Below are 24230 nucleotides of genomic sequence, written 5' to 3' on the forward strand. Positions count from 1 at the left end.
ACACCTCCTCCAATAAGGCCACATTGAATCCTTCCCAAACAGATCCACTAACTGGAGATGGAGAATTCGAACATAGGAGCCTCTGGGGACCAATCTCATTCAGAACAGCACAGTACACAGGCATGGATAACGGAAGGGATGTGAACAGCTGCTACTGTGGGATGTTCTGGCTTGTGCTACTCACAGCAAATCACTGGTGATGAATTTTCTACAAACAGCAGCAGCAGAAACAGCTGGATGCAAAGCTAATGTAAGGAGGATTGGTTTAGTTTAATCTGATTACAAATGTCTGAGGAAGGAAGCTTCATTCTTCTAATTCTTTCAATAACGTCCTTAATTATTTCATGAGGCATGTTATAAAACTGAATTTGTGAAGCAGTTTTAATTATTACTTTAACTTCATATAAATTATAGACGAGATTTATAGTTAGATCTGTTATCATTAAGATTTGAAAAATTTCTAATACACAAAACTGTGTTGCATTTAATATTCCTACTTATCTGTTTATGAAGATACAATTACACATAATATACACATACTAGTGATGAACATAGTCACTTTTAGCTTACTGACTAGGGTAAATATTGGTCAGCAATAAAATACGTGTTTCTCTGATTTTTTTTAAAAACTTACTTTTAAAAACTAGAAGTGAAAAAGTGTTTAATTAATTATTTTTATTCTATATGCATTGGTATTTTGTCTATGTGTTGGGTCCTCCAGAACTGGAGTTACAAACTGTTGTGAGTGCCCACGTGGGTGCTAGGAATTGAACCTGGGTCCTCTAGAAGAGCAGCCAGTGCTCTTAACCTCCAAGCCATCTCTCCAACCCGAGAAGCAAAATTTTCATTGTACAAATATCCTGCGATCCATATGCAGTTCTCTTTAGGAGGGAAGAGTCCACTACTTTAGAATCATGAATCAGTTCTCACACGGTCTCAATTACTGCAGCAATTTCCTTGAACTGTCTGTAGAAATTCTGGAGACAAAGGAGAAAATATTAATTTTGTTTTTAAAGGATATTTATAAAGTTCATTTAATTATATCTAATCACCAGATATATACTATCAGTATTTTAATGTTACATTCTTGGTAAAGATAATTGAAAAACAAACATTCCTGGGCAAGAGGAGTCAGAAACTACAGCAAATTTGAGACAAACTCCAGGACAACCACGTCTAAAAAGCAAACAGGAAGAACTGTGTCCTGAAGAACACATTACACATGTACATGTTCCTGTAGGCGTCTCAGGGTCCATGGGGCTCTGATTTGGAAGATCATGAATAGCAAAATCTACAAACATTAAAATCCCTTATATGTATACACGCTAGTCTCATGTAACATCCACATGTATGTGCTATTTGCCTCATTACAGGCACAGGCATATACACACAATGAAATCACTCAGTTATGAAAGAAGAAACGTGCCATTTCCAACCTAGGTGAACCCAGAGGACACTACACTACGGACCAACCAGACACAGCAAGGCAGACACTACATGATCTCAGTTATATTAAGGACACTGAATTCACAGATACAGAAGATTGCAGGTAGTTGTCAGGTGCTAGGGGTGGGACAAGAGTGAAGATTTTGACTAAAGGGTGCTCACTTAGCTATAAAAGTCGTGAGGATCTAAAATGTAGAATGTCAAGTATGATTAGTAATAGCATATTGCTGTGAGAGATTATGTGTGCAGATTTTTTAAAAGAATTTATTAAATTTTATTTTATGTGCATTGGTGTAAGCATGTCACATCCCTTGGAACTGGAGTTACAGACAATTGTGAGCTACCATGTAGGATTGAACCCAAGTCCTCTGAAAGAGCAGCTATGGGCTGGAGAGATGGCTCAGCGGTTAAGAGCACTGACTGCTCTTCCAGAGGTCCTGAGTTCAAATCCCAGCAACCACACGGTGGCTCACAACCATCTGTAATGAGATCTAATGCCCTCTTCTGGTGTCTGAAGGCAGCTACAGTGTACTTATAAATAAGCAGCAGCCAGTGCTCCTGACCACAGACGAGGGCATCAGATCCCATGAGACTGAAGTTTCAGGAAGTTGTAATGGGCCACCATGTCACTGCCCCTTGAAATCAAACCCAGGTTCTCTGGCAGAGCAGATTCATAACTGCAGAGCCATCTCTCCAGCCCAGCACTTTATTTTGTATTTGTGTGTGATGTGGGGGTGGGGGTGTTTACACCTAGAGCCTTGCTCATGTTAGGTAGGTGCTTTACCACTTAGCCAAGGCTTTCCCTCCCCATCATGGGCTCTGGAAAAAATCTTTCCCATACCACTGTATGACTTTTGAGTTCCTCTTCTATAAACTGTTTTAAGGGGCTCCTGATAGACAAGACTACACACCTTTGCTCTTAGTAATGTTTATAAGTGTTTGAAGGAATGGGCCATGGGCAAAGGGAGTGTATCATGTAGTCACTGACTGACAACTTCCTGAAACTCCAGTCCTACGGGATCTGATGCCGTTGTCTGGTTGCTTGGTACTGCATGCATGCATATAGTGCACAGACATACAGACATACTAGCAGACCCATACACCCAAAGTAAAACAAATAGCAAGAAAGGAACTCCACGAGCAATGCATCTTTATTCTCTTCCCAAAAAGTAACTTTCTATTTCCATCTCATTTACTACAGTTGCTTTTCTAGAGTGTCCAACTGTCCTTTGAGAGCTAACTGCTTTAGCTACTGAAGTCTCACAGCAAACCAAACCAAAACTGCACATGCCAGTTAAATCGGCTAACAATGTACATCTCTCATCATATACATTCAAAAGGAAATTAGACTTGGTGCTCAGTCCCACTTCCTGCCTAGAGAAAAAGGTAAGAAAAATGATTGCACAAAAGGCCTAAGCTTAAGAATAAACTATTGAGTTACTTAAGTCTCTAGCTAATAAGACTGGCCAGTAAGTACTTGATCTGAACTGTGTTTTGTAAACATCAGTCTAAGACTCAATATTATTCAAAGAAAAATTTAGTTTTGCCTAAAATTATTATTAAGCCTAAAGAAAAATAGTAAAGTTAATTACAAAGTAGATATCCTACAGAGAAGATGAAATATTTCCAAATATATCCATTGAAAGCTGTTACAGTGATTAAATGGTAAAAGAAAAAAAAAAAAAAAAAAAAAAAACTTAAGCTCCCAGAGAAAATAGATTTAGAAACAACTACATGTAAAGTACATCAACTTGCAAGTAAATAAACTTTCGGTTAAGAAGGGAGAGTGTATACAGCTTTTGAACCAGAGATGACGCTTAAGTTCAGTCAGTTGAACTACAAACCTGAAACTGTGGAATTGTCATTTCGATGGACTTGCAGTTTACTTGGCCAGCATGATCTGCCACCTTCAGCATCACTGCCACGTAAGGATACTTGAGAGATCTGCAGCTGTCTGAGCTCACAGCCATGCCCAGTTTCCACTGAAAATCTATAAGCTTTAACACAACAGTACAAATGTCACTGAGAAATACCACTGCCTTGAAAACTGTCCTGTCCTCAGTCTGCTATTCGCTGCAATACTGGTCATAGTACAAGAAAATACCTTCGTTTATGTAGGCAAGCAATGGTCAGATGGCAAAGGAGAAAACATAGAGCATACACAGAATCAGAAAACAAGTCCAGAAAAGCAGAAAGACTAAGAGACCCCAGTGTCTACCTGACGAATAACTGAAGTGAAAGAAACAGAAAGTAGCTTTCTGTAACCGGCTTAGTGTCTGGCCTGCTGTAGCATTTTAAATCTTCGTTCCATACCCAAGCCCTAAGACAGAAGCTGCGAGACATGGTCCTTACAGTTGCCCGAGCCATTGCTCCCTCACTATGGTATCCAGGTGAAACCTACTATTACGAGTGGTGATGATTCGGCTTTAGATTTCATCAGTCCTCGTGACAGACACATGCCAGGTGACACATGATACAGTGCTCGTACATGTTCAGTGCCTCACCGCAGATGACAAACCCAGTGGTAATGGGGTCAAGGTCACACATTCCAGGATCAGAACAGAGACCCATGTCCGTCTGGCTCTGAAGAGTATAAGGACTACTAATTTAATCTAGTTCCTGTTACAGATTCTTCTGTGTTGTCATGGCATCAAACAGAACTGGATAAACGCAGCTCTTGATGCTGACACTAAAACATGGTTGGAAAAGTTTGCCTGTCTTATTCCGAAGATGAGATGGTGCCCGGCACTCAAACTACACTTGCTGATTGATTATCTTCTTCAATAAAAGTAATGTATGCCTTGTGACATCACCCCTTTGACAGACACAAGCAGTGCCAACTTTTTAATTTCTAATTATCAGGACTAAGTAATAACTCCCAAGGTCCTTACATGCCAAACTAGAAATCAGAAGTTTGTTGCTTTTCACAACTGAAAACGTCTTTTTTAAAAACTCCTATTTTCTCGGGCACTTGGAAGTCAATGGCAACTTGAAGTTTGTTTTATGCTTCACTGGTGTGTTCCAGGGATCAAACTTGAGTCATTAAGCTTAGCAGCAAGCACCTTCACCCACTGAGCCTACTCCCCAGTCCTACAATTTCCCTCATAATCATGTGAAACAGGTCATTACATGGTGGTTTGGTTTTTGGTTTTAGAGACAAGATTTTCCTATAAAGCCCAGACTGGCTTCACAATTGTGGTGACCTCCTGCTTTGGCCACCCAGGTGCTGGCATTACAGCTTGGTAGATTTATTTGCAGCTACTGTACAGTTTAGTTTTTGTTAAGTTCTGAAACTTGATTAAAATGATATTTTTCAGCTCTTTGTATCTGAACTATGCAAAAAAAAAAAAAACCCTGAATCATGTTCTTTAAATTCATTATTAATTCTGATAGTCTTGCAAATTATCTTTGGCTGTCCTTGTGTATATAATCATATGACCCACCACTGGTGAACGGCTGCATGGAAGGGCTCACACACACTCGTCACTCAGACACGTCCATGTCCTAATCACAGAGACTTTCTCCATATGAGAAAGCAGACATTAAAGATTTAACAGAATTAAGATCGTGGGCTGCATTTTCCTGGGTGTGATCCCAATGTAGTAACAGCTTTTCTAGAAGGAAGGAACCGGGGGTTGGAACCATGCAGAGGCCATAAACCAAGAGAGGAGGCAGGCTCTAAGAACAGGAAAAGGCAAACAGGAGACCCTCCCTGGAAGCCACACCACAACTCTCTTTCTCCTTTGCCCTGGAAAACTGGTTTTAGACTTCTGACTTCCAGAACTGTAAGGAATAGATTCATATTGCTTTAAGGTAGAAAAGTTCCCTAAAATATATACATACATACCTATATTACAGATGTACATACAGGGCAATTTTAATGGAACATATAAATGAGAAGACAAAATAACTTGGGCTTTTTCTCACGTTTTTTAACAACTGCCCTTTCTTACATTTATGTGAGCTTTGGTAACTCCTGACTAAAACTCCCAATTTTCTGACTGTCTTGGAAAAGTGTTAGTATTAATTTAGAAAGTAAAAAATTTTATTTATTCCTAATGTAACATATGAAAAGTTAGAAAAGTTACAGTTCAGCTTCAAAGTAACTTCTTTAAAGAAATGTCTGAGCTTCATGTCACACACCTTTTGATTCTTCAGAGGCAAAGGCCGTCGGATCTCAAAGAGTTTAAGACCAGTCTGGCCTTTCTAGAAACGTTCCGGCTAGACGGGTCTTCTCAGTGTAGACCCCGTCTCAAACAATCAAATAGTTAAAAGGAAAAAAAAAAAAAGGAAGGACGCTATCTTTGCACATATTAGCAATATCTCTTGTAACCCTCACATTTTAAAACGTCGTATTCCTACCTTGGAATAAAGGTTGCCTAATAAAGGTGGAACAACGCTGGGGCTGCACTCTAGGGGCAGGGCAGTTTAAATTAGATCCACAGGAGCTATCCCCTGTGCAAGAGTTAAGTGCAGCCCAGGGACTGGTCCGCGAGCAGGGGCGGGGACCGCGCGCCCGCAGCAGCGGACGTGGCGGGGCGGCCACTCACCTGGCCCGTGACCTGGAACGGAAGCAGAGACACGATTTAGAGAAACCCCGTCCGGGTGTCAGAGTCCGTCCCAGACACTTCTCCTTCCAGCCCGTACTCACCTCCGACTTGGCGTCCAGCACGGGTTCCATGACCAGAGACTTCTCCATGGCCAGCGTGGAAATCACAGGCACCAGCCAGCACTTCCGCTTCCGGCTCGAGGCCCCGCCCACTCAGCTAGGTAGAAGAAAGTAGATTTCTATGTAATTCTAGTTTTGTTTCAATTAAACATCAATTCTAGGAGATAACTGGGAAGAGGGAAAGTTCAATGGGGAGAAAAGCCAAAGACGTGCAGAAAACCTAGTGGAGGATTCGCGACATCCCAGGTTGTCGGCTCCCCCATCCGTAGGACAAGAGCTCCTCTCTGCGCAAGCGCTAAGTCTCGGTGCCTGTAGTGACTTCTATCGGCTTGAGGCCACACCCCTAGTGTGGACTCGGATGGGACCATAACTGCAGATGTCTGCCGAAGTCTCTTCAGTGGGACCGAGTTCACGGGCCTAGCCTGACTTGAGGAGGGTGGAGCCTTTTAAAAATATCTGCTATTACTCCAAATTTCAAACCGATTTCAGCAGCACCTTCTCATCCTGTCTTCTCTTCTGTTGACCCCAGATGCATTCTGCATAGACTGTCCATGCTGATTTTTATTCCCATGCTAATATTTTATTTAGGAAAAAACTTGAAAATATTTTCAGACAAGTTGCAAATAATAACATGTCACCCACATTTACCAATTGTTAGTGCTTCCTGTGCAAAGTTGCTTAATGGTGACTACAGAGTATTTCTTAAATACTTGTCTCCTAAAACACCCTAACCATAAGTCAGGAAACTTAACACTGATCGATTCTTTTTGGTCTCTAAAGTTCCACAAGTAAGGCATATAAATGGCTGGTGTTCCCTCAAGGGCTTGGAGCAGAATTTGCTTTTAAATTCACTGAAGTTGTTGGTAGGTCTTTAGTTTCACATTTTGCAGGGGTTTTTGTTTGTTGGTTTGTTTGTTTTCAGGGATTCTCTGCTTTTAAAGACTATTCATGTCCATTTCTTTGTGTCTTCACCAGTCTAAAGCCTAATAGTAAAACACATGTCCCTCATGTTTGCTAATCTAACTAGCCAATTTCTCCTCTGCTTTCTTTTACCTACATTCTCCGTTTTAAGGATTGGAATGGATAAATAAAGGCATGATCAAATGATCTAGAATAATTGCCATAGGCGTTAAAGTACATTACTGAAATTACATATTCTGAATAATACCCATATTACAGTTTTGTTGAATAGAGATGACATCTTTGCAGGCTGAACATCTTTGGAGTTCCACTTACCACAGAACAGCTCTCACAGGACTGTTGAACTTTACTTGCTAATGTACCTACAACAGACACCTAGAACCATACCATGCATGCTGTAGTTGAAATCTAAGTCCAAAATCATCTCTGGCCAGTATTATTGGGCTTACTTAAATGTACTAATTAGCTTGGGAAAAGAATCCCTGGATGAAAGAAAACCTTTGCCCATGGAAATCGGATGAAAAGATAAAACAGTATTATACATCCAGTTGATCAATCAATAACGTTGGTTCTTGTTATTTAGATAGTTTCCTTTTTTTAACAAAAGCAGGATCTCACTATGAAACCCTGTCTGGCCTGGGACTCAGTATGAAGACCAAGCTGGTATCTAACTTACAGAGATCTGCCTTCCTTTGCCTCTTGAGTTCTGGAATTAAACATGTATTCCTCCACACTACAACCACCCTCCAACTCCAGCTTCTGGCTGCTGGAAATGAAGAAGACACACATGCACACATCTCTTAAATTCAGACTCCATTGCAGAGACCCTGACCTAACTTTGAATTCAAACAAACCAACAGGCTAGCATTACTTTCCCAGTTAACCGCCAACAAACCTCAAGCCGAACTACAATCTCTAGGTGAATCCCCAACAAGACCAGCATCTCCAGGTTATTACCCAAACAGATCTGCACCCTCAGGTTACAAGCCCATCCCCTTCCTAACAACCACCAATGCAGAAGGAAGCAGCAATTAAGTTTATGCTATGACTCCCAGCACTGGCCAATTATGTTAAAGGCCATGGTAGCTCTCCAATAAGATGCTTAAACACCCACCTCCTGCTTGTAGCTGCCAATAAAGCCTTGCCCTGATTGATATTGTGAGCTCTCCACCACCAGAACTTTCCTTCATAATAGCAGTACCCTGGGGAGACCAAGAGAGCTGAAATAAACAGGTCGTACTGTAATTGCATTACATTGGCTCCTGTCTGTTTTGGGGGTTTTCAACCTTTCCCTGGCACTACACTCCCACCTGATCTTTACGAAAAGTTCCTAAAGCAGAAAAGACAAATATGTTAAAGCTAAATTCTGTTAGTTTACTATGTTTTTTTTTACCTGTATTCCTTTTTTTTTTTCTTAATTTTTTTGAGGCAGGGTCTCACTTTGTAGCCCTTGCTGTCCTGAGACTCACTGTGTAGACCAGGCTCCGTCATACATCATCACACATGGCCTAGGGATTTTCGATGATTATTCTTCAATATGAATAATATGTAATTATTCAATATGAGTTCCTCTCCCTGAAAATGAAACTCTTGAAAAGAAGCTGAGTCTGCAGAAACCGGTGGGCTGATTAGAATTTCAGTGCTGTGGAGAGATTGGAGTGGTTTAGTCCAAAGCTAATTACCTTATCTTGGGCTAGTTCTAGCCCCCCAAAACAGCTGTTCTCCACCCACTTCTGGGTCAGAAGGAACAGCTTGTGACATGACAGATGGAAACCTTGTAGAATCCATTAACTTAGCACACTACTAGCTTCCACCAGTCAAAAGGCTAAGAATGTCATCCGATAGCATCTTGGGCCTCTAGCAAAGCTTCTCCCATCTTATGTACCTGCTTCTCTGATGTACTTATGCATCAGTGTATTTAAAACTTGCCCAGGTTTGTGACATCGTCGTTCCTGCTGCTGCTGCAGTTGTTGTTGTGTAAAAACTTCATGGAACTTCTTTTACATTGGAACATGGAATTTGGGTTAAGCTAAATCTGTGTTCCAGGGCATGGTCAATCGAGATGGCTCTGGACAGAGTAAATATCTTTTATTTCCTTTCAGATAAGAAAGTACACACCATACACACACACACACACACACACACACACACAGAGAGAGAGAGAGAGAGAGAGAGCTGTTGGTCTAGAAACGCTGTTAAATCACATACCTCCCCCCCCCACCCCATGCCAGGAATCGGGCCACATGCTCCCACAGTCTCTCCACTGGCATGGAGACCTGATAAAAAAATTATCCCATTTGGCCTTGAGATTCTCTCCTTCCCTGTGCAAGCTTAAGACGACCTTGAATTGCAAGTTTACTTTATCTTTCTGCCTTGTGACTCCTGGCTAGGCCAGGCTTGGTCACATGATCTGCAGCCTATACTCCCTCTGAGCTCTCCTCACCCCAACCTGCTCCTGAAAACCTATAAGAGTCAGAAATCCCCTTGTCTTAGTGGAAATGTAGGTTCTTCCTTCAAGACCCCCACCATGCCTATAGCATGATGACAGCTGTGTTAATGCTCTCCCACTGCAGGACCTCGTCATAGCTGACTATGATGAATCTGTATCTCTAATATAATCTTTCCAAAGGTCTCCTTTCTAGAAATTCACTCTCTTTCGTGAGTTATAATAAACACATGGCAAAGTGTTCATTTCAGAACCTACATTTTACAAGATAATAGAATTTACACAAGACTTCCACTTATAAAATACAGATTTGGGGGTCTGTGACATGACCCAGTCGGGGCAAGAGCTTACCATTGAGCCTTTCAACTTGAGTTTGCTTCTTGGGACACAGGGAGTGGAAGAAGAGAACTAACCGTCACAAGTTGTCCTGTGACCTCTGACCTTCACAAACACACCTCTATGGTGCCAGAGAACTTATCACACACATTCACATAACAATAAATCAAAAGGATATAAATGCAGATTTTCATGAAGTTAAATAATTTGCCATTATATATCCATTGTTATAGCTTTTTAAATTTAGTAGCGTTTTCAATAAGCCCCCTTCCTCAGTGTCATGCATTCTTGATATAATGAAGGCTATAGTGGAATAGAGAAAACAAAAAGACATTTCCCTCTATGTGAGCACTTATTTTAGTTGTCTTTTTAAATCCCCAGTGATACAAATCTGAATCAAACTGGCCTAACCAAAAATAGCAGAAATTATTATCACACAGCTGTGGCCCTGAAGCGTGAGGGTGCAACACACTGTTGTGCCAAGAGAACGGTGAGACTTGCACAGCAAAAGAGCCCAACCCCTTGGTTCCCACCCTGATTTGGCCTCCTGTTAGTTTCTTGGCTCCATTTTCTTTGTCTTCTCCATTTGTTGTTGGCGTAGGAGGACCCGTATGTAGACAGGGATTGCCAGTGTCTTCGACATCACGACCATGTGACTAATATTCCAAGAGAAAAGAGGAAGCCCTAAGGGAAAGAGGAAGCTGATATTGAATCTCAATTCTGAAAAAAAAAAAGTCTGATGAACATATTGAGTCACATACCCACTCCTTGGACCAATATTAGGTGTATTACTTTTTGTCTGCTTTGGGGCTCCTGTTGTGTCTAGAAAGCATATAATTATGTGATTGTTAAAGCCACTAGTGTACTAGGGATGAGTGATATCACCAGAAGGAAAGATGAGGATGACTCAACCCAACTTAGGTTAAAAGATGCTAGGAAAACAAAACAACCAGAGGTCCACTAAATGTATCTACTGTGTAGTACTATAGTATCCTGCACTGTTAGTATATGCAGTTAAAATCCTCTAAGATGTCTACTTCCAAATCCACAGTCTGAGTAAGTTACTTTACACCATACATAGGAATGAAAACTGCCCGTCAGCTGCTAACCAGATGTTACTCAGGTGAGAGCAATGTAATGACAAGTGTCCTTCATTGGGGAAGATGAAGGTGATGAACTATAGTCACAGAAAGAGTCTGTCACAGTAAAACCGTGTGACAAGGACTCACCTAATTTGCTGGCTTTGTAGACAGAAAGGAACTAAGAGGCAAAGAATGCTGTTAGCTTCCAGAAGAAAAAAATGGGAAAGAAAATGGATTGTCCCACAAAGATTACAAGAATAAGACTCTCTGGACACTTTATAGTCCAGAGATATCTATTTCAGAATTTGGACCCTCGGTGCATACTATAGAAGTTAGCCCAGGCTCTTTCTCCCAGGCCCATGCTCCCAGAATAAGACCCACACTCCAGATATATTTACACATACCTTGTCCATATAGGTAGGCTCGTCTCTGACTACATATAACAAGATAGCTCATTTATTCTAACCCACCTTCTACCATGTGCTGGTTATCTGTCCTCAGGTACCATGCGTCCATCCCATCACATTTTCCTGGTGAATCTCCCACCTGGCTTTATCCCAGAATTCTTTTTCTCTTCCAGATGTTCCACCTTGACTTCCTGAGTAAGTCATAGGCCATGGGCTTTTTAATTGACAGGGGATGCAGCCATATTCTCTCTACAAGTCCCCTTTTTAGTTCAATAAAAAGCTTTTTAAAAATTGAATGCTGTTACAGTAATTATGGAACAACTACAAAAACTATATGATATAATATATACTTACAATGTTCAGTCTATACTATTTGGCAGCTTTAGAAAATATCCTGGGCTGGAGAGATGCCTCCCTCAGCGGTTAAGAGCACTGACTGCTCTTCCAGAGGTCCTGAGTTTAATTCCCAGCAACCATATGCTGGCTTAAAACCATCTGTAATGGTGTCTGATACCCTCTTCTGGTGTGTCTGAAGACAGCTACAGTGTACTCATAAATAAAATAATCTTTAAAAAAGAAAATATGCTATTATCTATCCTATTTTGGTATGCTTAAAGTTTTGTACTTATCTCAATTTTTATCTTAATTTGCATTACAACCTTTAAAACATCTTCTTAAATCTTAAATAACTTAAGCTTCTAGTAAGACTATAACTCTCTAGTCTTCAATTCCATCAGAGACCTGAGAAGAAATAAATATTACCTGACTATGCAGGATACCAAAATAGGACCCAGCTTCCAAAGATTATAGAAATGGCAGAATAAGCTAACTGCCTGGACACTCCCCAGTATTGTCCCTATAACGCTGAAGCGTCTGTCTTCAGGCCTCTGGCTTAGCATATCTGACAGATATTTTGTGAAGCAGTAATTATAAAGGACTTACTTACCCTGTCTTGGCAGAACTCAGCAGTCAAAGTCCCTGCATTTGTTTGTCCTTTCTGGACAGATTTGTCTGTAGTGGAAGCATGGGCATTTTCTTTACCCAGTGGCTAGCTTGCCAGAATTGAAGTAACAGCACATGGAAGTTATTGAAGCTCATTGTCTTTTTTGAAGTAGACTGGCATACTGACAGGAGCAGACCTATATATTGGTCAAAAGATCTTTTAATAATGGAATAATTTAAATGCTATATTCTGTGGATCTCTGGGGTTTTATCCATCTGTCTGTAGTATATCTGAATTGTCAAGCATTGTATATTCTTAGCTATCTATTGTGTGAATAATCTTGAAAATATTTTATTGTAATTAACTAAACCAGTATTTAATTTAATTATGAATTTGACTAATTATTAATTTGTATTTCTTAATCATCCCTAATGCTTGTAACTTGTATTTTTTTTAACATCTCTAGAACTTTATATAGCATCGTTAAGAATTTTATAAGTATAATACCTTAAATAAATGTTAAAAACACATATACACTACAGAGTATTAAATTCTTATTGTTTAAGTTAGGAGCTCCAGTGATGGCTCAGTTGGTAAAGTTCTTGCTACATAAGCACCGGAGTTTGGACTGCCACTGCCTAGGTAGAAAATACAGGCACCATAGGACACAGCTGTGTCCCCAGCACTGGGAGGCAGAGACAAGAGGGTTTCTGGAGCACACTGCTCTGTGAGTCAACCTACTTAAATCTGTGAGGGCCTGTCTCAGTGAGAGATACTGTCTCAAAAACACGGAGGCTAGATAATCTCTGGTTAATCTCTGGTTGACCTCTGACCTCCACAAACACATGCTCAGGGTTATGCACAAACAGAAATTTAAAAAAGAAAAATAGCCACTAAAGCTACAAACTATTGATGGGAAGCCAATACAGTGTGAAGAATTACTGAAGTGCTGGGGGCTTTAGAGCCACTTAAGCCCAAGCTTGGGTCCTTTTTCAGTCATTCAGCTAGGTGATTTGGTAGATGATCCGAGTGGTCAGTTTTCCTGCCTGTAAAGAGAGGGCTGCTAATATTCTTCATAAAGTCTTTATTCAAGTGTGTAAGGGAGACCATATATGTAAACACAGTCAAGTTTCTTCGTGCCACAGATACTGAAAAAACACTCAGGAGTTCTTACCAACACCTCACTTCCAACTCAAACTTCCAGAGTCTATAAGCTGTCCAAAACATACATCCTCTTCATTTCTAAATGCAAGGAAAGTAAAGTGTAGGTATGTTAAACAGTATCACTCAGCTCCTAAGTAAAACATCCAGTGGTATGGCTTAATTTGTAGTTGATATTCTAATTTCAGAGGCCTCCAGAGAGATTCCACACTTCCCGAGAGCCTTCTGGAATCCTCCATTTTGTTGTTGTTTTGTGGACTGAATTTTATACTTCAGGCTATTCAGGGATATGATGAACATGTATGTAATCATGCTACATAAGCATGCATATGAACAGTAGATAACACAGACAAAGACAGATGCCTTTCATTAGACTTGATTAGTATTCCTTACATCATAAGAGATTTACAGCTTAAAGAAAGGCTTAAAATTCTTAGCTTTTGAGCCAAATCTGACCAACTGACATATTAAAACAGCAACAAAGGGCTTAGTGGTTAAGAGCACTGACTGCTTTTCCAGAGGTCCTGAGTTCAGTTCCCAGCAACTGAATGGTGGCTCACAACCATCTCTAAAGGGATCAGAAGACCTCTTCTGGTGTGTCTGAAGATGGCTCCAGTGTTCTCATACACATAAAATAAATAAATCAATCTTCAAGAAATAAAACAGCAACTAAGAAAAGAAAATGAACAGTATTTTAAACACAGACATGTCCCCTGGCCAGTTAAAGTCAAAATGTCATCATTTCATTTTTCTTGCTGTGATAAATACTCAGATAAAAGCAACTTGGGGTAGGGATTTACTTTAGCTTGCATTTATGGGTTGCAGTCCATCAACACTGGGAGTGGTGGAGTCCAGAGACCGACACAGCTGGTCACACTGCACCCACCCTGAAGAAAGCAAAGAATGAATTAATGTATGCATGCTGGTACTCGGCTGACTTTCTCCACGTGTTTCTTGCCAAGATTCCCTTCCTAAAGAAAGATGGCCCCATAGTGGAAGGGTCTTCCAACCTTAAGGTAATTAAGATAATCCCCCACAGACTTGATGAGAGGTCTTCCTTCTACGTCTTTGTCAAGTTGAAAATTAGAATGAACCGTCACAGTTGTGAACTTGGGCTAAATGGGATCCCATGGTTTGGTATCTTTCTCTACACTGTATGCTTGCCTCTGCAGCGTGGGGAAACAAGTATAGGACACCACACCAAAGGTTTCTGTTGGTTTTGCTTTGTTTTGAGACGTGTCCCACTATGTAGCCTTGGGCTGCCTAAAACCAGCTATGCAGACCGGTGGCTGGCCTCTTCCTTCTAAGTGCTAGAATTAAAGATTTGGCCTACTATATCACACCTATAGTTTTGTCCTTTAACATGAGTGAGAGTCTCCTTTAAAAGTGTGACAGAAAGAGGTGAATTGCCTGGCTTATGGGAACAGAGCCATTTTATTGTAGTCATCCTCTCTGATCATGTCTTGAGAATTATTACCTCATCTTGAGTGCAGATGTTTTCAGACCAGGTGAGCCTGGCATGTCTTTACTTGCAAGGCTACGTTCGAGCTGACAGTTTGGCAGTACAGCCCAGGATTAACGCAGATGACAGGGTACCACACGTGCATCAGAATGACAGCTGGGACCTTTTTCTTATAATGAAAAATAATACAAGCTGGGTGATGGTGGCACATGCCTTTAGTCCCAGCACTCAGGAAGCAGAGGCAGGTGGATAGCTGTGAGCTCAAGGCCAGCCTGGTCTACAGAGTGAGTTTCAGGACTGCCACAGCTACACCTGGCCAGTCTTGAATACATCCCTCCAAACAAAAAGAAAAGAATAAAAGAAGAACAGTCAAGGTGGTGTGTCATGAATGAGCTGTGGTTAAATAGAGATATTGATCTTCTTGGGACAAATCAGACCAAATCTGGGATGATTACAGCTGTCAAGCTAAACGTTAATCAGATGTTGAAAAACTACCAAATTTCATTAATTCCCAACGCCCCCCCTGAAGCTGAATGAATCTTACATGTTGCTCGAGCTGGTTTTAAATGTACATTTCTCTTGCTTTAGCCTCTAAGTTGCTGGTTACAGGTGCAGGGCACTATACCCAAGCTATATTTAATTAATTCTTAAAAGTTTTTAATCTTACATTTAAAAATCTAAAAAAAAAAAAAAAAAGTTCCTGCTCATAAGATACGTTCTTCTCCTGATGGCTACCTGTGTGGCATTGTGACTCAGTTGTTTTTCCAGAAGCGAGCATGAACTCATTCACAGTTCTTTAAACCTACTCCTGAGTTATGGGAATCAAAGCCTCTGTAGGCATTATGTTTAATTGCCACTTACAGTGTCTTTTTTTAGAAGATTAAGCTGTGACTTGGCATGACAAAAGATTGTTGTTAGTGGGAAAAGTGTGGAGATTGGGTTTTAGAATACTATAGATTACTGAGAGAATGAACCTTTCTGTGATTCTCACCTCTCTAGCCTGTCTTTTTCTCTCTTTGATTGTTTCTCACTACATAGCCCAGACGGACTTGCAGCTCACTATGGGGGTCCAGCTGGGCCCAAGTTCACAATCCTCACCATGATCCTCCTACCTCGACTTCTCAAGTTCTGGTGTTACAGGTGTGCACCATCCCTTACACATGGAAACTCCTTTCACGGGTGGGAGAGGTTCATGTATGTCTGTGATTGACTGCAAAAAATACAGTGATATTGTATTTATGACATTCACATTGAATTTACAAAGAACTCTTAGCAAGAAGAAAAACCTAGAATCAATAAATAAGGCACATGGATAGAATTTTTCCACTGGGAGATGAAAAAAAAAATCCAAAGCCATATGACAAAGGGACATTTAAACATTATACTAAATCTTGAGCCCCATTTTACATGTCATGAATCAAAATCCATGCTTCAGAGTTACACCATTCATATGTATGGTCAAGTCTGAGGATTAAGGCTCTTTGTACTATGTAGGGACATCCATGCCAATGTGGGAGTTAACCTAATAGGAAATAAGGAGGCTGGAAGCAGATGTTTGCAAGGGTTTGGGGACCTGCAGTCTTGTAGGGTGCTAGGGCCACTTCCCTATGACAAAGGACACATCATTGCTATCATCCACGTTAGGACTTTCCAGTGTGGATGCTTTGGGGTTGACTAGGCTCTTGCCAACAATTCCCCCTCCGTGCTGGGCAGCTAAATCCAGTTATCTCACTGGTTTCTCAAGGTAAACTTTGGTAGGACTGTATTTTGGTTTGCTGTTGGAATTTTTATGAGGAGGCAGATAGGGTTTATGTCTACCCAGGGAAGAGATTCTCATGGTAGGGGTATAAGAACGGTGTGTGGAGTATTAGCCAAGCAGTAAGAAGAGAAACACAGTGCAGAACTGCAGGAGTTTTGAGAAAAGCAAGCTGTCTGAAACTCCCCTGGCACACCAAACAGCCTCAGGAGAGACTGAGAATTGAGCAAGCACCGTATGAAATCAGACAACTGCGACTACAAATCGTGGGCCAGATTTACCAAGTCACAATGTTGGGCAGATACGGCCTCAAGCCATCAGACAAATAAGGAGTCAAGGGACTGGAAAAGTCACCAAGTTATAAAAATAATAGCCAGAGCATGTGTGGGAGGGTTGGAAATTCCCCAAGAAAGACAAATTCAGTATAATAATATTTTTCCCACTTCTTAACTGATCTCTCCCTGAAATTATTCTCTTGGTTACAGAATAATAAATAATATGTCAGATCAAATTTCTGGAGTCATTCCAGGCCTTTCGATTCCTACGTATCTAAAGGATTTCTCCTATAATATCTTCTGCTTCTCTGCCTTCATAAAGGCTACCTTGTGTCAACTTTTCTGTTTTGCATTTCCCCCACAAATATGCTATTTCTGCATACATGATCATGTCATTCCTCTCCTCTTTGTGACACTCAGATTGGGCCCGGGGCCACAAGTGCTCTGCAACTTCTCAAACAGCCTTGGAGAATCTACTACGCACCCACTAGCCATTGAGTTAAGTCCATAAATGAAACAAATAAAGTCATTACATTTGGCATCCTGAAATTTAGTGGGATGAAGAATGGATATTCAAAATACTGCTTAAAGTCTGCTTGTATCACACAGTGCATTGTCTGATTCACCTTTGTAGTGGCTCCATATTGTTTCTCAAGCAGAACTGAGTATCTATCTGCCTATTACCTGTATCTCGGGCCAGTGCAATAACAGATAAGGCCAACGTATCATTTCAGCATCCTCACAAAGGAGCAAGAGGACCATGATTCATTCCAAGGGGTCAACCTCTGGCTTGGCTGCCTTAAGGCTAGCAAACCGGTCCCACTCTCACAGAGTAGGAATCCATGACGCGCCCCCTAGAGCTTCTCGTTGGCGTGGCAAGGTGAGGGCGCCTGCAAGCACGCGGCCCTGGCCAGTGTGTGGCGCATGCGTAGAACTCGGGCGCTCCGCTCGGGAAGGGAGAGTCCAAGTGTGAGGGGAGTTCACTGTTCATTGTGGCTTTTTCTTCCTCGTGAAATAGGACATGGCTTCGGTTGATCAGTTTAATATGCTTTTTAATTTAAGTAGTAACTCCAGGCTCGGGTCTCCTTAGGGCGAGACTAAGCGTCCTGGGGGTCGTGGGACAGTATTGGTTGGTTTCCCCCGCAGCACGGCGTTTGGATGGTGCCGGTCGGAGCGCGCGGGGGCGGAAGCAGCGGCGGTGGTGGTGGCGGCGGCGGCGGCTGTCAGAGCTGGAGCGCGGCCGGCCGAGCAGTCATGGAGGGTCAACGCTGGCTGCCTCTGGAGGCCAACCCTGAGGTGAGCACGGCCGGGTTCCGTGGCCGGGGACCGAGCGGGTCGGGAGGCCGGCGCCAGCCCGCATGCGCGTTTCTAAACCCTCTTCTTTCTCGTTTCAGGTCACCAACCAGGTGAGTGCGGGTGTGTGTCACCCCGGAGTCCTTTCCACCTTCCCCGCCAGCCTCCCTGCTGGCCTTTGCCTCTGCATCCCCAAGGATCCAGGGGTCTCATCCCGGGAGGGCCCCCGGCTGCGGCTGTGGGCGGCTCCGCCCCTTTCAGGCCACCACCTGGCTCCGGGAGATGCGGGTGCAGCGTCCCTCTGTCCCTAGGTCGGACCCCGCGTCGCCGGCGCTGCCTGGGGCCTCGGGGTCTGAGGTTTGGCTGTCTCTCACCTGGTAACCCCCTAACCCCGTGCCTATCTCCCCTCTTCGTTCGTCTCCTTGCCGTTGCGGGTTCCACCATGTTCCTTGACCCTGTCCCTTCTAGGTGACTAATTTGCCAACACTTCCTGACTCCCCGGCTCTGTAAACTTGCCCACCCAGTTCTGGTAATTCCATCCACCTCCTGTACAATGAAATCACCTTTCAGTCATCTTCTCTTGCTCCATCAAGGTCCCTTCTTCTTCCCTGCCACGCCCCCTTTCTCTTCCCTTCTCAAGAGGTGGACCTGGTAGCTGCCTCCTGCGCCACACAAAGCCCTGGTTAGTCGTTGTCATACAATTCACAGCCACCTGCTACTCTTAAAAGGAAGTTTGTTTTGGATCCTGAAGGTTGGGGATGGCAAGCAGGGGGTGCCTTTCAGGCCACAAATTATTAAAAAATTTGTATAGGTATGTATTAATTAGCCCATTTTTTTTCTGCTCACAAATTTAGCTCACCTCTGACTGTTCTCTTAGTTTGTTGTATAGTTTTCTTTATTTTCTTCCATCTTCTCATAACCGAAGGATAAAGATTTATTATCTACATTTAAAAATGGTTTTTGAGACCATCGTGGCCCATGCCTGTGGTATCAGCGTCTGGGAGGCAGGGCTAAGGAGGATTTTGAGTGCCAGCCCACCTGGGCTGCGACGCTCTCTTAAAAACCTGCTCCCCTCCACCAATTATTACTTTTTAATGGTTTTTGGTTTTCAAAGCGTTTTAGCAAATTGTGTGTGTGTGTGTGTGTGTGTGTGTGTGTGTGTGTGTGTGTGTGTGTGTGTGAAGCACACAGGCTTTGTGTTAGAGGTGACATCCTTTTTGTCTTTTGGAGTTTTTGAAAAATGTTTACATTTCTTTTGTGTATGGACTCACTTGTGGAGGTCAGAGGACAACTTTCTAGATTCACTTCTCTCTGTCCTTGGGATTAAACACAGGTCTTCATACTTGCTGGAGGGAGGGGCCTTTACTTACTGGCCTGACTCCCTGTAGCTTATGTGGGTTTGCTAGATATTTTTGTTACCATCAGTCCTTACCGTCTGAGTAGGGTGAACTGTACAAAGTTTAAAGTCCAGCACTTTCTGGTTATGTTACTGTTCACAGCACCCTTTCCTGAGGAGGCTTTCTGTCATTCTCACCTGAGAAATTTGCTCATCTCATTTTATTTTCTTTGTCTAGAGAAAACTCTTAATGAATTTGCAACTTCTGTCCATAAAAAGAAGTGTTTATTTTTGCTATAGTCCAAAGTCATTTTTATACTTTACTGATATCAATTTACTAATATATATATGACTTTTGTTCCATTGATCTGTGTGTTCTTTCTACCATTATCGTCCTATTTATTGTGGGAGTGTAAGTCCTCACATAGTATGGCTCCAACATTGTACCTTTCCTGAATTGTTTAGGCTTCTCTAATTACTTTACCTCCCAGATAAATTTTAGAATGCTTGTCAATCTTTACAGCAACCGGATTGGTGACTGTGTCAACTGCATAGATGTATATTCTGAGGACTGTGCCTTTATTACAGTGGATCTTGTAATCTTTGACCAAGGTGTATCATCATCTAATTAGGTCTTTGATTTCTTCATCAGTATTTGATAGTTTGAGCGCGTAGTTCTTGGTGAAAAAATAAAATTCTTATATACCTGAAAATTTGATGATTTGAGATGCTCTTGTAAACATTATTGCATGTTTTTTAGTTCTTTGCTATGTATTGAATGTAGCTTAAAAAATATGCCCACGTTCTCAACCTTGCTAAAATCAGGGGCTAGCTGCACTGCACCTCTGTGTATTTAGGATCTTCTCTGTAGGTCTTGAGAATTTCCTGAACAGACAGATGTGTTCTCTGTCTTCAGATGCACAATCCTATTCTAATCACCTCTGTCTTTTTTTCTTGTCTTATTTCACTTGGTAATGTCTCAGATATGAGTCTGAAGTGCTGGTTTCTGATCCGAGCCGGGGAGGCATGTCCCCCTTCATTCTAAAGGGAGGCAGCTATACATATCTTGTAGAGGCTTTTTCTCAGGCTACAGTCCTACTTTTTTCCTAACTTGTAAATTTTTTTTATTATAAGTTAATATTCAAATTCCACAAGTGATTTTTTAAAAGCATTTGTTCATGATGATCATGGAAAGAATTTTTAATTACACATGAAGATAAATGACCAGTATTACTCTGGCACCCAAACTAGATAATCCATAAGAAGAAAATAACACACACACACACACACACACACACACATTATATATCAAAACTGGACATGTAAAGTCTGTGATTCAGCTGATATGGAACCTCATTTCTAGATAACTGATACATTATAAAATGCTCACTCTTCGGGTTTTTATCTCGTTATTCTGGCTATAAAAGCCTTCAACAATACATGTATTTTAAAAACATAAGAACCAAGGGCAACCTTTTTTATATTGAAGATTTGATTTACCATTTAAAATCTATCAGTGTAATTGGCCTTATCAGTTGATTTTTAAAAACCTTTAAATGATACTAATTATTGTTTCAAGGAAACAATAAAAAATTTACATACCAACACTTAAAATCTGTGATTTGACTGATATAGTAACTTATTCCTAGATAACTTTGATAAATTATAAAATGCATTTACTTACAGTAAATAATATTTTGAGGTTACCTTTTGCATTATCCATTGTCTAAACTGGAACTAGTTATACTTTGATGATTAAACTATTATTGTTTTCCTATCCAGTGGGAAGGCAGAAAGTAAAGCCAGGCAAAGCAATCATTAGCCATCGTTAAAACTAGAATGAGAAAATTAGCAAGGTGTTGGGGTCAGAACCTAGTGGGCTGGAAAGCTACAGGAAGCTTCTCTGAACTGACTTAAACAGAGATGTCAGTTTGTGCTGTGTCTGTCTGCCATGCTGTGGTGTGACTTGGTTTACTTTGTTTTCTGGTCACATGTGGTGCCTGTGATCCTAGCACTGGGGGGACTGAGGCATGAAAGAGTCTGAGGCAACCTGGTCTACAGTTTTTGTTGTTGTTAAGTAATATGGCTTGTTTAGCAAGTGGGCAAGCATCTTAGAAGGAGTTAACTTTAAGCAGATGTTGGGTGTGTGTTTAGTACGCATGCTCTATTTGTGACTGAGGATGGAAAGTGAGGTTTGGTCGGTGACCTGTGATTTGGAGAATATGCCCAGCAGGCCTTGTTGCCTGTGTCATGTAGGGGGCAGGCCCGATACCTGCCCACCCCCCAGTTTTCTTACATTTTAGCCTAATGGGATCACAAGGAGGCCTGATCCTGATTTAACTGTGGTACCATCTGGCAGTTACAGGTCTTATTCACTCTTAGTTGGAGCAAGTACTGCGATGATGCTTGGTGTTACATAAGAGCAGTCATCATGTCTGTAGCATGAAGATTAGTAATAACTGCCACGCATCATCTAGAAGAGGCATGTCATATAGCACATCTGGTAAACTGCTTTTTTTGGTTAGTATCCTGTCAACCTCTTAAGATACTTCATTTTGCTACAGATTTGACTTAAAATAGTTTAAAAAAAGAATTTAAGCTCTACCTTATTTACATAAAGTTGCAGATAATTGAGCATTAACAATTGCAACTTTTTAAAGAAGTATTGTTGATCTGGTAACCATATGACAAATGCAATTTTTTTGTGTGAATTGAGTATGGTCAGTTCATTATCATGTGTGTGTGTGTGTGTGTGTGTGTGTGTGTGAGAGAGAGAGAGAGAGAGAGAGAGAGAGAGAGAGAGAGAGAGATCTGTTTTACCTATCTATCTATACATATGTATAGGTAGAGAGAGAGCAGGGGAGAGTAAAAGAGAGTTGTAACTTAGAAAAAGTATGAGTTTTTAAATAGGGAACCTCCCTAGAATTCTTCTTAGTTGTGATGTAGTTGAGGAAGTAACATTTACTTGTCTGGTATCTAAAGGAAACCTAAACATACCTTGACATAGTTTTGCTACTTATGTAAATGATTAAAGTTAGAAGTAGAGTTAGAGGCCATCTGCAAGATTATTACCAAGAAAATAATACAGTAATAATGCAGTAAGTGGATCCCATTGTTGGGAAAGAAACGAATAGGCCTCTGTACCTTCCCTGTCTCTTGTGACTTCTGCATCATTTCTGTTTTCCTGCTTTGTAAACTTTCACCAGAGAGTCATCCATCAGTGCTGCTGCTAGCACCTCATCTCCATCCTCTTGGTCTCCACTCATAACTTGCTTCCCATCCCCACCGTTTGCTAGTAACTTCTATAAGTTCATTAGTGATCGTTCCTGACATACCATGGGCATCTCATTGAACCTCTTGGCCTCTTAGTGGCATTTGAAGAGCAACCTGCATTCTTGAAACATCATGCTTTCTCATTACTTTCCTGATAATTCTGAGGTTTCTAATTCCCCCAGTTACTTCTTAGGCTGTCTCTGTTCTACCTTTTCTGGGGTTCCTGGGGACTTCCACTGTGCGGTTAACCCTGATTGTCAGCTTGGTGGTTATATCCGTATGAGGGGCTTTCTAGATTAGGTTTATTTTGATGGGGGTGCCACTCTGTGCTCCACAGTCTAGGGCTGAATGAAAAAGTAATGTGGTAGGTGAGGTGGCACAGCAGCTGCAGATGCTTGCCACCAAGCCTGGTGACTGAGACTGCTCTGTGGGACCCACATGATAGAAGGAGAGCACCAACTCTTATAAACTATCCTCCAGAGGTTGCTGGGGCATGTATGTTTTAAGTAAACAATTTAAATAGTGTTTTAATGAGCCAATGGCCAGCATTCTCCTCTCTGCTTCCTGAGTGTACACAGGTGAGCATCTGCCTCATGCTCCTGCTGCATGCTTTCTCTACCCCATGGACTCTAGCCTCAGACTGGAAGCCAAAATACACACTTCCTTCTTTAAGTTGCCTTTGTCAGGGGCTTGATCACAGCATCAAGGAAAGCAGTGCCATTCTTCCTGGAGTCTGAGTGTGCTCCTTTATATTTCCTGTTCCGTTGTTTTTATAACATTTGCATCACATAGATGGCCACAGTGTCCCTCTAAACTCTTCCTTCTTCACCATATTGAAAACCTGTGTATTTAACACCTACTTTGTTATTTCCATCTGGATACTATGAACACCTCAAACAGTATCACTGAAAAAGAAATGTGAATGTCCATCCTCTAAAGCAATGTCTTCCTCTGTCCTCCAAGGGCATTGCAATGCTTCCTTTGCCAGTGCTAGCGACTCTGCCTGACCGTGCCATTTTGAAGATGCCATAGTGTCCCTTGGTTCTCTGAGTAAATGCCTCGTCTACTATGTATGTTCTTAGATCATGGCTGTCTAACCTTTTCTGTAATCTTTCTAATCATGTAGATTGTCTTCACAGCGCAAGCCTCTCACCGTGACCTGGTCAGCTGCTGTGGACTTCTAACTAGCTGTGCTTATTTTTTCCCCTAAAGTCATCATCCCTGCTTTTGTTTGGCTTTAGAAAAGTGCACACAACATCTTGTAACTTTCTGCTTCAGACACTAATGGCCTTCGTTGATTGTTTTTAGATTGCAATGCAAGCTCTTCACTGAGGCCAGATGAGGAGGTACTGCCTAATTCTACCCAGGATGAGCTTCAGTTTTTGAATGCCAGGTCTCTTTTTGCTCCAGTCTTCAGTCTTTTA

General features: G+C 41.5%; 2 protein-coding genes across 4 annotated transcripts in view; one reads left to right on the forward strand and one right to left on the reverse strand.

The window, feature by feature from the left end:
* Positions 1-426: 426 nt before the first annotated feature.
* COMMD6 (COMM domain containing 6) lies at positions 427-6396 on the reverse strand. 3 transcript variants are annotated; one of them, XM_080917039.1, is made up of 5 exons: positions 6336-6396; positions 6098-6212; positions 5997-6008; positions 3291-3443; positions 427-977 (listed from the first exon to the last, which is right to left on the reverse strand). In XM_080917039.1, exons 2-5 carry the CDS (start codon positions 6143-6145, stop codon positions 927-929), a joined length of 264 nt encoding a protein of 87 aa, XP_080773165.1. In that variant the 5' UTR covers positions 6146-6212; positions 6336-6396; the 3' UTR covers positions 427-926. The 3 variants fall into 3 exon arrangements, with proteins under 3 accessions (XP_080773165.1, XP_080773166.1, XP_080773167.1); XM_080917040.1 differs by lacking the exon at positions 6336-6396 and having other exon boundaries at positions 5809-6008; positions 6098-6144; XM_080917041.1 differs by lacking the exons at positions 5997-6008; positions 6098-6212; positions 6336-6396 and adding an exon at positions 5590-5732.
* An 11762-nt stretch (positions 6397-18158) lies between these two features.
* UCHL3 (ubiquitin C-terminal hydrolase L3) overlaps positions 18159-24230 on the forward strand; it is a gene marked incomplete at its 5' end in the record, with an annotated part of 42530 nt that continues 36458 nt past the window's right edge. The window contains 2 exons of the mRNA XM_080916782.1: positions 18159-18200; positions 18299-18310. Coding sequence (XP_080772908.1) covers positions 18159-18200; positions 18299-18310 — 54 coding nt within the window. The remainder of the gene's footprint in view (positions 18201-18298; positions 18311-24230) is intronic.

Source organism: Micromys minutus (assembly GCF_963924665.1).
Source record: "Micromys minutus genome assembly, chromosome: 5".
In the NCBI taxonomy this organism is placed as follows: domain Eukaryota; kingdom Metazoa; phylum Chordata; class Mammalia; order Rodentia; family Muridae; genus Micromys; species Micromys minutus.